Source organism: Drosophila virilis, chromosome 5 (genome assembly GCF_030788295.1).
Source record: "Drosophila virilis strain 15010-1051.87 chromosome 5, Dvir_AGI_RSII-ME, whole genome shotgun sequence".
NCBI lineage: Eukaryota > Metazoa > Arthropoda > Insecta > Diptera > Drosophilidae > Drosophila > Drosophila virilis.
Genome location: NC_091547.1, coordinates 23929658 through 23943594, shown reverse-complemented (window position 1 = coordinate 23943594; position 13937 = coordinate 23929658). Strand labels below are relative to the sequence as shown.

Here is a 13937-nt window from a genome sequence, read left to right as displayed (position 1 = left end):
AGATAAAATAAATAATAATATTGTAAAAATCAGTTATTGACGTAATTCGTAATTCGTAATTTCGCAGTTTCATTTATGCTTTGACGTAATGGTTAAATACCAGAAAATAAAAACAAGCCAGCGGGACTTGGGTTTATTTTTCGCTATTAATAGAAAAACAAACAAGCTTCAAATTTGTATAGACAAAAGAGCTTGACTTTAGCAGCTGTTGGGTACTTTTAATCTTTGCCCAAATTTCTACTATATAAGGCCTAGTTTAGCCAAAGAGCTTAAGTCAGTTTTAAACTGTTTGTCAGAGCAAAAAAATGCGTATCTCAACTATTTTCATGGTATTTATTGGCTTGTTAGCCTTAGCTGCCGGCCAGGGCTTTGGAGCACCAAGAGGCGGCCAGGGTGGCCAACAGGGCTCGGGCAGAGGCGGCCAGGGCTCACGCAACTCCACAAGCTCTAACTCTTCTAGCAGCAGCACAGTGGCCAGCACGTTTAGCGTGACCACCGCAGCATCAACAAATTCCTAGGACATCTATCGAAAACCTATCCACATTTCAGATATACATTTTTCTGTAAATAAACATATATTAAACACGCCTAGCTTCAAACAATATGCCCCCTTATTTCACGCAGTCTAGGGTATTTTACATTACTGCCAATGGTTATCCCAAAGGCAATAAATATCTGGAACCACACGGAGGCATTATCACACCACATAATAGGATACAATATGTCAGCTTCTGTAAATACCTATAATAACCAGGAAGAGTGTTCTGGGCGATAGTGACCGAATAAGAAATACCCTGCACATTTACACAAACACACGCGATGCTTCTTATTTAGGCCCGCATTATGGGAAATGTATGCTTTGATATTTTGGGTATTTGCAGCCCATCGCGGAATGGTATCGATAATAACCAAATATTATCGAAATCTATAGATTTTTTGCCCAATATGGAACACAAAATATAATTTAAGGACTATGGAATGTTAGCACTAATTAAAATGTTATAAAAATATAACGGTAATTTGAAGAAGGTATTCATCGATAATTTGAAAATTTTCGAACGTTGTCGATAACTTGTAATAAGTTATATATTTGAATGACCTATGGCAACCTTTAATCCTTCTCAAAGTTATCCATAATTTTATATAAGTTCTATCCATCTGCGAAAAGTACATAGGAACCTTTATTTCGACCTCGCTGTTGATGTTATATTCAAGAATATTCATATATATTTTATATGTTTGCAGATTCAAACTTTTCCCTGGTACGTACATTTTTACTATGTCATTAAGCCCCTTTTCGATAGATGTAGGGTATATATATAAAATTATGAAGCGTAAACAGCGTCAACGAAGCTGCACGTAAATTGTGCAAAGTGCAGTTCAAATTCATATTCATGAGTGTGCACTCAAACACACACACACACTCATACACACACACGGATACAGAGGTCATAGTCACCTCGGGCAATTGTTACGCCTGAATGCAGTAAACAGATTGCACGCCGATAGCCTCGAGGCTGCCAAGCTGCAAAACCGGCCGGTTTAAAAATTCAGTTAACACACGTCAAAGCCGTAGCCAAAGCCGTGAAACGAAAGGGTTGCAGGTGGTTTTGCGGCCGGCTTTTGTTTCAGCGTACCGATGCATAAAATTTGGTTAGACGAACGCGCCAGCCAAGCAGCGCGACGAGCGGACCAGGATAGATGCACCTCATCCTCAACAGGGCGCATTAAATATATGCAGATTATTTTGCAGCGATAAATGCGCTGAAATTGTTTTCAATTTATGCAGAAAAATAAACAAAAAGCAACGTTGACCGCAACAAACGAATATTTGAATTTGTTTGCCAGTCAATTAGCATTTGGCTTTGATATATTAAAAACAATTTTGATTTGCAATTTTCATCGAAAGTAAGCCACAAATTAATTGAATATTTTATTTATATACCAAACGCAAGAAAAAATAATATTATTTATAAATATCAATAAACTAATATAAACAATTTAGCTTGCTTGCTTTTACGGTTTAAATATTGCGTTAATTTTCAATTATTTCGATAATGGAAACTATGTTAAACTAGCGCTCTATTAGAAAGTGAATCCCCTGAACCTTCTTCAATCAAATCCAAATGCGAGAGAATATTCCTATGCATGATCTGTCTATTCTATTCTAGAATTAATATTTGGTGACTCGAGTTCTTAAAACCTAAGATAGTCCCTTTATGAACAGACCTTCGATATAGATTTTAATTAATCTTTTGGAAAAGGGCAAGTTATCGGTTCGAATGGGGCCCTACGACCCAAATTTCAAGTCTCCAGCTCTTTAAGGTTCCGAGATGCTTGCGTTCATACATGCGGACGGACGGACAGAAGGGCGATCGGACAGACAGACAGATAGATTGATGCTGATAAAAAAAATATATATACTTTATGAGGTCGGATATGCTTCCTTCTGCCAGTTTTTTTTAGCCATTTTCGAATGGTTCAAGCATACAACCTAGTCCGGATTTCTGATAATTAATTTACTTCGAGGCGCTTTGAAAGCATTAACCAAGGGCTGAATCAAGTACCTTCGGACAAGCCGTGTAAATGAATGCTATCATCATCTGGCACGTTAAATAGCCAGTTAGAAACTGGAAATATATCAAATTCAAAGCTTTTGCCATTCTTGGCAGCATACTTTCCGTACAGATATATTAACCAGCTAATGAGAAGCGAGCAGCAACTGCCAGTTGGCGGTTCACAGCACGAGTTCATGGGGTTAATCAACTCTGCCCGCCCCAAAAAGTGGCGCAACACACGCGCTTTTGTAAATCCGAGACGTGCCCCGGGCTTCGAGCCATAAGATTGGGCAGCAGCCACGCCCAGTTACCAACGCCCCCGTATAACAATAGCAGCGGCAGCAGTTCAATTGGCATTTGCTGGGAACCCGTTTAGAAAAAGCGATTTCATGTGGTCACGCTTTAAAAATATTTATAGCCCAACACCAAAAACAACTAACGCAAATTCCAATTTAAAAAAAAAAAAAAAAAAAAAAAAAAACAGGCAAAAAATTCCAAAAACCATAAAAATCCAAAATAAAACCGCTTTTTCGGTGGGCCTTTTGTTTAATGTTCGCAACGGCGCAGAACCGACACTTGATTTGAAGTGTAATAAAAAATCGTAGTAATAGCCGCGATAAGTATAGGTGCACACATGTATATATGCATATGTATCTAGACATATATCATTATCGCAGCCGCGGCTCAGCGTGCTTTGCATTATAATCGAAAGACCCCGGCCAGACTGCATGGCAGTTCCATTCGCTAATTTGTTATTTAAATTGACAAAAGCTCGCATAAAATATAAACAAAATTACGAATTGCGTGCTGTTGTTAATTAGCGTGCCTCGCAGAGCCGGTCTATGATATCTTTTGGGCTCAGAACGCGTATGACTAATAGACGACATCTGTTGTTTATCTACATCCAACCAACTGGCTTTATCCCATTGTTTGGCTGTCTAACTGTCAAACTGTTTGCTGTAATTGGCTGACAAAAGAAATAAATAATAGAAAAAAAAAACTAGTAGCAAACGGGTGAACACGACTGCGCTATGCTCTGTTCACAAAGTACTTGGAAATCTTTAATCCAAATATACTTAATTTTTCTCTATTCTCAAATTGTAAAGATAGGAAATATCAACCATATTAGCCGCAATATGAGAAGCTACAGATTTTTTCGGCTTGCCCGCCTTCTAGTACCCGAATAACTATAAACGTTTGACTTATTTGACAATGTTACCAAAAGGTTAAATAAAATGAATATGCCTCCTTGTCAGTATATTCACAGAGTATTTAGAAAAAATCAGGTGCAGGTGTTGTAATTGGGTAATAAATGTGAGCCTAATGGCGCGTTGTGTCGGGCATATATCATAGCGATAATTAGAAGCCACTTAGATCGTGTCTAGAGAAACCGTTTTGAGGTGTCTGTTGATTGTTCATTTAAGATATTGGTCAAGAATTCTTAAGTTAATAGGCAATAGACATACGTAAAAAAATAAAAAGATTTGGTCTTACCACAAAACTCCTAAGTTCGAAGTGATTTTGGCGCAGTCATATACGAATTCCATAGAACAGAAATCTGAATATTCAACAAAATTATCACTTAGTATTAATTCTCCCTCAAATTAGTTGTTTAGTAGATTCACATGAAGTTAGCCCCTGGACAAAAGATTTAATTTAGCCTCTTTCGTGTTAAAAGCAATTTCCATGTCCAAGAAAAACGAAACGCAACAAAACATTACAAAACCTATCCATCAGCTACATTTAACTTTTAAATGTCAAGTTCTGTAAACATTTGGTATACAAGGCAATCGAATGTTTACACAGCATACACACACATCATATCATATCATTTCATATACACAGCAGTTTGATCGAGTGGCTTGAGTCAGTGCTTTCAAAATCAATGCTAATTCAGTTAACAAGTTTAGGCAGCTGATTGCATGAATTATTTGGCAAGAGTTTTGAAAACAAATAGAATAAAAGTGTTGGAAAGTTAACAGTAAGTGCCAGCAGTAAAGTGTATAAGCCAACACTGATCTTTAAACTAAAATTAAAATGAAGTGTAAAGTAAGATTTATGCAGCCAATTGATTTTTAACTTGAATTACAAGTAAAGGCATGAAAAGTGTTGGTAAATTAAAAGTAAATTCTAGCTGTCAATCAATAGTTGTAAGCCAACCGTAAATTTAAAACAATTTCAATGTACAAGCTTTATTTTTTGTTTGCTTTACTTTAAACGAAATTAGAGCTTTACGAGATTCTTTGCTTTTTGGAATTTCAACACAGTTTCGAAAACAAAATACAAGACATATGAGTATGTTAAACTAAGAAGTGTATACGAGCAAAATATAGCCGAAGTTTTGGTTGGGTAGAGGAGGGGGGGACGCGGGCACATAAAAGAAAATAATTAGTAACTAATTTACATATTTGGAGTGTTTCACTTAAACATACATATACATATACTTATGTTTTACATAGATTTTACATTTTAGACATATACATCATATCATAGAGCGTATATTATATCAACCCTCTATCAAACGACCGATCAAATAATTCATTTACTTTTCCTACAGCTTATTGTGAATGCTTTAGCGCCTTAACAAACTAATATAAAAAGCCGGAAAATGAGGATAAGAAACTATGCAAAGCAGCTTTAAAATATGCTCAATATTGTTTATCGGACTATATAAACATATACATATATATATATATATATTGTATTTGTGTATATATATGTACTTTTGATTCATTTCCTTTTGTGAGGGGCTAGTTTAGGAATGTTTTATGTTTGTCTCTTAAAATTCAATTTCTTTTTGCTACTACGGTATATATATATATATACATATATATATATATATGTAGAGATAGAAGAAGAAGCAGGCATTGGGGGACAAGTATAAAAAATATCAACTTTTGTTCGCCTCTAACATCCAATGAACACCCACACAGAAAGCTAACCGGTTTTTGATTTTTTTAAATATTTTTTTGGGCGTTCTATAAATATTATGTCTGTCTATCTTTCCACTTTTGTGTGTCTGTCTCTCTACGCTCGCGACACGCTCTCAAAGACGGGTACAACAGGTACAACAACAACAATTAAACGCTATGCTAATTGGGTAGACCCTTCTGCCACAGACCTGGCCCTGGCCAACCCATCTACAGATTTGACAGCATCAAGATTAGCGTTATGCTGCTGCCGACGACTCCAGCAAGTCCTGTTGCGGCTATTGTGGCTGGCGCCTTATTGTTGCCGCCGCCAATACCGAAGCCAGCGAGCGCTGCGTCCTTGGAGGACATATTCTCGGGCGCCTCATTTGAGCTGATCTCGTTGGTTGCGGTTGAATCATTTAACGTTTTCTCCAGCGAATCCGGACCGGAATGCTTAACGCCCACATGCTCGACACGCACCAGCGGCGGCTCGTGTATGGGCGTTGGCTCATTGGTGCTGGTGGTAGTCGCATGTGTCGTTGTCGATGTGGTCGATGTGGTGGTGGTCGTTGGCACGACGGTGCCATTCTCAATCCAATAGACGGGACTGAACTCCATTTTGACATCTTTCAAGTAGCTTTTGCGCACCTGCAAGGGATTGGACAAGGATTAAGCTGGCAAAGCGATGGAATATATATGTAGCACATACCTCGGCGCTGATCTTGCGCGAAACGCTCTCGCTGTCGTAGTAGAAAGCCGACAGCTTGGCGGTGTAAGGCGCCTCCAGGGTCACATAGTTGCCGCGCAGCGTCACGTTGATAGCCGTGCCCGGCCAGAGTTTACTGTAGACAGCCTTGTTCTCGTGGCGTTTCTCGCCGCGCTTCAGTGCCCAATTGATTTCGGCCGGCGCGGCTCCATTCTTCTCATATATCTTGGTGGGCAGACCCTTGGCAACGCCCTCATGTGAGCCCCAGTACTGCAGATAGTCAAAGCTGTAACTCATCACCTTCTCCATGGTGTCGTAGGTTTCGCCACGGTTCTCCAGAATTCCGCTGGCTAAAAAAGTGGAAAGTGGTGTGTTTAGTCATAAAAAATCCTGGGCATCTCCCGATGCTCTACTCACCCAGCTCGGTCATGTTCTCGCGCAGTGTGGTGCGCAGGCGATCCAGCTTGATGTCGCGCAGCTCGTAGCTGAAGGGCTCTGTTTCGACCAGCACCTCGCCCTCATCGTAGTACTTTTCGCCCTCGCTCTCCGCCACTTTGATCTTGCCCAGACCCAGTGGCTCCAGTCTGCCCAGATTGTAGTCGGCACCACGATGCGTCTCTCCGCCCTCGGCATTCGCATGATGCACCGCGCGATGGCGTCCAATGTAGGAATCGTCGCCGATTTGTATGGCGCCTACGGGTATGCCCGCGTTGAATTTGGTCCAGTGCTTCCAAGCGATCTTGCCCAGATGTCCCCTATTCATCAGCACATCAAAGTGCTCGTTGATGCTGTGCTTGTAGAGCGCGGCAACGCACACGTGCTTCTGCTGCACCTTCTCGGTATGACCAGAGGTGCGCACACCATCGATAGTCACGCGGCAAACATAGATGGGATAATGTTCATCCTCTGTTATGTATTTGCCGCCTTCGACGGCTGACTGCATCTGCTTGGCATCCTTCGGGTCGTAGCTCTCCCAAACCAAGGTGCTCGACGTGACCAACTGGCCGAGCTGCGTGGAGGCGTTCTTGTATGTGAGCACCGGATGTACATGAGCCTGGCTGGGTGCAATCTGCAGCTGCAGCAACGCGAATAGCAGCCCAATGCCTGATAGGCCCAAGAGGGAACTGGTTGTACAGCTCATGCTGTTGATTGTACTTCGTCGTCTGATCATGCTTGCTATATATTATTTATTTTTACTGTTGTGCCCAATGCGTGTTGAGGAATACTCTACAAGTGGTGAAAAAGTTGGTAGAGTTTAGAAAACAGGTTGGAGACTAGATAAAGTATGTTACAATTCTAACTATCTTGAGCATAATCTTTGACAATTCCTCTTCAGTTATTCGTGACCTCCTTCCAATTTTTATTTATTTTATTTTACTCTAAAACGACTTGGGAACTACAAGATTTTTTGTGTCTTAAATGACCATTCATTGATTTTTTATAAGTTTAGCGTTGAACACTTGCTTGTCTATCAACACAAACTTTTCAGACCAACTAGGCATCAGTGCAGGTTCAAACTTTGTCTTTCGATTTCAATTGAACTGCTTTGACAGTCGAGCGAATAAAACTTTCGCTTTATCAGCTGGCAAACTCCCAACACTATTAAATTTGACTTCAAAAAGTATCTTTACTACGCATTCCTAATGGACTGTCGTAAGCCATGTGCTGCTGCTGACAAGGCTTGCAGTTAACTCGGTTTGGTCTGAGCCCCCTATGTGGCCAGAACACGACTGAGTCCCCGGCGGAAGTTCGCTTGGTCGCCTGCTACTCCTACTGCCCACATTTTGCCATTAAAAGCTTAAATGGGATAAACAAAGCCTAGCCATCGAATACCCAAATTCATTTGGTGTGTGTGGGGGCGTGACAGCATTTTACAACAACAACTTGTCAGGCGGCGACGTCGACTACGACACTGATCATTAGAGGCGTCAATGTCAGCAACACAGACACGATGATGTCCACTTCAGACTGGGGAATACATGGACATGAGGCGAAACATTGTCCGTGCTGCGCCATGGGACATTCAATGTTGTTGTTCCAATAAATTTGTCGCTTGTTTGCGCAGCCAACTCATGGCGTATACGTAACTTTCAAAAACAGAACAGAATGAAAAGGAACAGATTTTGGCAAGCCGAACAGTGAATACCCTAACGTTTGATAAGTTCTTTCTATGCCAGTTGGATTAAGTTCATATAAGTTATAATACAATTATGTTGCTGAGAATTTTATTCACTTTTAAAGTTCTTAGCTGACAAATTTTGTCGAATATGTGTCACTGAATAAACTACTAGGCATTGCCCGGTTCACACTATGCAAGTAATTCCGTAGCTTCCAAAAACTTTAGCCACAATAGAAACATACTATATAAATGTTTGTTTATCATATTTAATTCTGGATTCGAACCGGCAACCACTTGCTTGTTAGTCGGACACTTAGGTAGGCAAGCAACGCAGGAGCTTGGCCATGTTTTTTATACCAAGTTGAAGATTCAATAAATATTTCAGCTTTCTAGCTCTTACGAGCCAGTCAGTCGGAAGAAACTCGTTTAAATATATAAATAGTAGTGTATATAAGAAAAGAAAACGTCTCTCGTATCAGTTTACTACAGTCAGATCAAAATACACGACCATATCTCCTCAATATTATGACAAAATCTAAATACCCTCTACAATGGAGAGTATTTAATGCTAGAGCGGAAGTAAAGTCGACGCCATGTTTATTCATTAGCAGCCATTGTTAAGGCAGGCAACTTTGTGTCCTCTGTGTCCTGCTGCTGTCCACTAGAGCTGCGTCTAAGGTCTGTCTTCGTCTACCGTCCGTCTGCTGTCCGCACTCTTGGCACTCTGCATTGTGTCGTGGCTTTCTCTTTGCCAACGTCTAACCTTAGCGCTTGACCTTAGGTGTTGCCACCACGCCGAACACTGGCCGCTGTCTGCAACGGATATGAGATGATAAGGTTACATGCAACATCATTTGTTTGCCTGACAAATGATGTGTTATTGTGATAGTGTTTCAAGAGCCAGCACAACGGGGCATGCAACTTTCGAGTGGGGCGTTGAGTTCAAGTGACGTGAGTCAAAATTTAAATAATGCAACAGAATTGAGTGTGCAGTGTGTATATGTGAGCTCGCTGCAGCAAGTGATGGATGACAAAGCGGCTACTGAAGACTTGAAAGGATTACAGCGATTAGAAGATGCGCTTGTGACTGGGGGAGAAAGTAGCGCATTAATCTGCCAGCAATACACACTAGAAGATAGTTAATAGGGGCAATTTTAAAAATAATGAGAACGCTTATGGCAACATATTGCTGTCTGAGCGTCGGATCAGCGAGCGAGAAGTCGCCAAATCAAACTTGACGTGAGTAACATAAACAATATCAACATTGTGTAATTTATTTTAGTTAAATATATTTGAGTTTCGATTAGCAAAAGTTCTCCATTACAGCAACATACAGCTGTCTGAGCGTCGGACCAGTAAGCGAGAAGTCGCCAGATCAAACTTGGCGTGCGTAATTAATTGTGTGTAAAAAAGTGTGTAATTTCTTTTAGTTCAGTTTCGATTACCGAAAGTGCTCCATAGACATATTTCTTTTAAGTATTCTTGCTATTATAATAAAAGCGCACATTCTATAAAATTCCTAAGCAGTTGTTAGTTTGATGTCACGTACTCGCAACTTTACGACCGAAAAATAACCCAAATTTAAGTAAACTATATGCTGAGCATTAATGATAAATGTTACTCATGCTTGAGACCACACTCCATTCACTTAACCAGCTCTTTAGTTAAAGCATTCAACTATGACGCATGGCAGAAAGTAAACCACTTGCGACCGAAGAGTTCGAGAATTCTTGAGAGTCGTGGTCGACGGAAGTAACTGTCGTTAAACCGGGGAGCATTGGAATGGGAGGGTGGGTTTTATGTGCATGCAAGGAGGAAATAACAAGACATAAATTGACCTCTGGTAACCGCATAGTTGGCCCCCTTTTTGTGCGGTGCAATAAATATGCTAAAAATAGCAAAGTAAATTAAGGCGGAGCGCAGCAAGAGAATGCCTGTATATTATTTAAGGCGCAACCAAGTTGCAGCATGCCGCACGCTGCACGTTGCAGCTAATGACCCAGGCGTAGAGCGCAACAAAATTCAATTGAACTAAGTGGAGGAAAAAGTCGAGGCTGCCGCCGGTGAAAGTTCACGTTGCCTTTTATTAAATCAAATGCTTGCAGCTTTGCAACTTTGTTGCAGCTCTCTCACAGTCTTTAATTTTGGGGCAGCCAGGCAGGCAGGCAGGTTGCAGGCGTTCAGATTTACGAGCACGGGGAAGGGGGGCAAGCGTGTTGAAAGGTCTGCGGGCGCATAACTAGGCAGAGTAGGAGGAGTAGGAGGGCGCTGCGCCAGTTTAATTGGATTTTATTGAACTTTGACTCTGACCCTCATAGTTGCAAATGCAACAAGTTGTAGTTGTTGCTGATCATAATGCTGATAGTTGCACATGCAACACACACTCACTTTGTTGCAAGCATGAGTTATGAATCCGGTACTCCGCGCTTTATGAGGGCGGGCGACCCGCGCTTCAATTCAGCTCAATTTGCCAGCACCGCGCGAAGGTTGGGTCCGCATTTTGACACTCAACAATGAGACGGCGTCTGTTCTATTGTATTCCCTATTTGATTTCTCACTCGGCTAGATGGGCATCAGGGTTCAGTGCACTTGTTGGGCCACTCGAAGCGCTTGATTGCCGCGTAAACAAAAATTAATTAGAAACTCATTAAGAGCCATTTGCCTGTAACTACGTGTTGCCCACTGTGTTTGGCCGTGAGAATGTAGCAAATAGCTAGAGAAATATGAGTAGAAAGAGATAGAAGTACTTAGAAAGAGACAACATTCAGCGGCTCCCAATTCATTTACTGACATTTACGACGCTGCGCTCAGTGCCAGATAATTGATGTAAAGTGAAAAGTGTTTCGAGTGCCCAAAAACTTGACTGGGAAAATTCAATTACTGCCGAGTATCGAGTGTTTTTCATGGAAATGGTAAGGGTTAAGCTTTGATTATGCAATAAATCACGAGCTTTCAATAGAACCACAGAATTAGTTGGGCAAACTATTGTTGAGTTCTCGTCTTTTAACGTTGAGTTTGGGGTGGAAAAGTCAAATGAAAATGAACATTTTCCTTCTGTGATAATAAATTGCATTTGTGCTCTCAAGTGGCACACAAATTCAAATCAAATATTTGAGAGAACTGCAAATTTGTAGATGCCAAGCTAAGTTTTAATTGAAATGGAAGAGACTCAAACAATGTTTGAATTTTAATCAATTGTCATAGGTAATAGCAAAGTGAAAGAAATAATAAATTTGAAAAATTATAAGAAATACAAAAACAAATAAAATTAAGGCGAAAATTTAAAAGTGGTTCTGAATATAGGTTTGAATTATTATAGAATTACATGAAGCATCTCAAAACTAGTTTTTAAGAGCGAATTCTGTTTGTATTCAACTATATAGTTTAAAGCTGTCTTACTAATTTATTAAACACAAATATTACTGCATAATTATTTGCTTAAGTTTACTGCAAATCTTATTACCAATAACAAAAAATGACAAGTTAATCAATAGTTTTTTGCCTGCTTTCGTACCACAATCCCATTACGAGGTTTGCTTTTCTTGCCCAATCGAGACCTAATTAAATACTGTTCCACATGTTGCATTAACACACACTCACTGTGTAATTGTGCATTGATTCGAAATGACTGTTGAAACACGAATAACATGAATAATATGAATACTTCGACAAGTATTTGAAAGCGATTGAGCAATTGTGTTCCACTTGGAATACTATAAACTATAACTATAATCGTCTCAATGATTGCACTCAATAATTATTGGAAAATGTGCATCCGCAGTCTTTGCAGCAATTTGATAAATGTTTTCTCGTTTTTATTCAATTTTCAACCTAATTGATAGACCAGTGCATAAACATTTTTGCAGCTGGTTTTCGCGTTTCCTCAATTATTCAGTCGAAAACCCGAAGCCGCAGTAGCGTGTGATAATTGTGCTTGAATTTGAATTAAGTCGCCTTTTTTGTTGTTGTTCAGTTTCGCAATGACGTCAGCTGGTATAGAAATCCGCCTAGAAATGTGGGTGGTGCGCCTCAAAATTTTACTCGACTGCAGTTTGGACTGTAATTGCATTGACACGCCCATTTGTATACGCCCCTAGGGCACACTAAACCCGTTCAGAGCGCGAGACAAGTTTTGTAATTGCCCATTGGATTTGCCAATGCTGATAACAGGTGATGATGTCGCCAGCGCGCCGCGCACCTCAGCTCACCTGCCACACACCCACGCTAATTGTCCAATCTCGGTATCGATTCTTTATGCAACCAGTTGCCCAGACCCAGCCTCGAGCCGAGTACCGGACCGAGTCTGGTCTGCGGCATGTGCCGCTTTTTTTCTCTGATGTTTTTAGCGGCAGGTAAGCTCAAAGAAAAGTAACAGCAAAAAAAAAAACAAAACCTAAAAAATTACATCGTTGCTTTTGGCTGTTGCTCGTCTGGTCGAAACAGTTGTTAACTTAATTAAAGTGCACTGCGCAATGGTAACAAGAGATAAGCAGCGAAACAGGGCACTTGAAATATAATCGGATGATTCTACAGATACCCTTCAAAGCCGTTTATATCCATTTAATATCTAACTACGACCTAAGAAGGTTCCCGGTTCGAATCCCCATGTCTTGAGGTGTTAGTCTTGGATAAAGAATATATCTTAAATAGACTTTAGATATCGCTGGCTAGATAAAGAATTAGATAAAGAATATGTTATTAAAAATACTTGAAACAGATTCAAGATATTTTTGTTCTGCCTACATTTATTATATATACTTAAAAATTGATTTACCTTAGCCGATGAATATTTAATTCTCTTTAATTCTCTCTAGATTTCTTCTATATTGGGACATATGCAATATGCTTCAATTTTATCTTGGATAAAGAATATGTTATAATAAATAACTGAGTATTTGCCTTAGATGAATAATTTATTATTTTATTTGAGATTGTTTTTCGCCAGATGAAAAATATTTTATAAAAAATTAAAAAAACTTTTTTTTTTGTTTTACTTTTGTTTTTAGGTGAACCACTGTTTAGCTCGAGAGTCTAAAATTTCTTTTTAACATATAAACTTTTGTTTCTTATGATGAATCGAGACGTTCTTTTCGCCTCTTAGTCATCGTTAGCAATTACAGCTATTGCCACATGTGCTCTCCACATTATAAATAGTTTAATCAAATTCGTTTTCTACTCTTTCATAAGGTCTCCTTGATTGTTGTTTATTTGATTTTTCTTCCGTTGCTTTCTACACTTTTTTCTCTTTTGCTGTTGAATGAATCAAAATGTTTTTGTGCATATGTCACGATTTTTTCATTTATTTGTAAAGCTTTTTACTCATTTTTTTTGGCTTTTTGGCTTTTTCATTCGTTTTTTTTAGTTGTTGTCGTGTGTGTGATTTATTAGAGAGCATCGTAGCTGTTTGGACAGCTGAGACAGTTGCTGTCGCTTCGTATGCTAACTGGTTAAACAATTGACACCCCCACTGAAAACCCCCCCCTCCGACACAGAAGCTGCAGCCCATTTGCATGTGCATCTATTGGAGCTGCATCAATTAAGGCGTCTGGAGGACTCCACACACAGACACACACACACACGTACACACTCGTTAGCGCCAGACTCCAGACCGACTCGGACCAGCTGTTGGCCAGCCCATTAAA

General features: G+C 39.9%; 1 protein-coding gene across 2 annotated transcripts in view; it reads right to left on the bottom strand.

Moving 5' to 3' along the window:
• Positions 1 to 4734: 4734 nt before the first annotated feature.
• Positions 4735 to 13937, bottom strand: part of uzip (beta-pore-forming protein unzipped) — a 38476-nt gene continuing 29273 nt past the window's right edge. Inside the window, exons 4-6 of one of the 2 annotated variants that reach the window (XM_002048941.4) lie at positions 6594 to 7352; positions 6180 to 6526; positions 4735 to 6118 (exon numbers count right to left, since the gene is read on the bottom strand). In XM_002048941.4, the coding sequence (XP_002048977.2) occupies positions 5699 to 6118; positions 6180 to 6526; positions 6594 to 7347 (1521 nt within the window). In that variant the 5' untranslated portion in view covers positions 7348 to 7352 and the 3' untranslated portion in view covers positions 4735 to 5698. Of the gene's footprint in view, positions 6119 to 6179; positions 6527 to 6593; positions 7404 to 13937 lie in introns of both variants that reach the window. The other variant, XM_015174042.3, reaches the window with a different exon arrangement.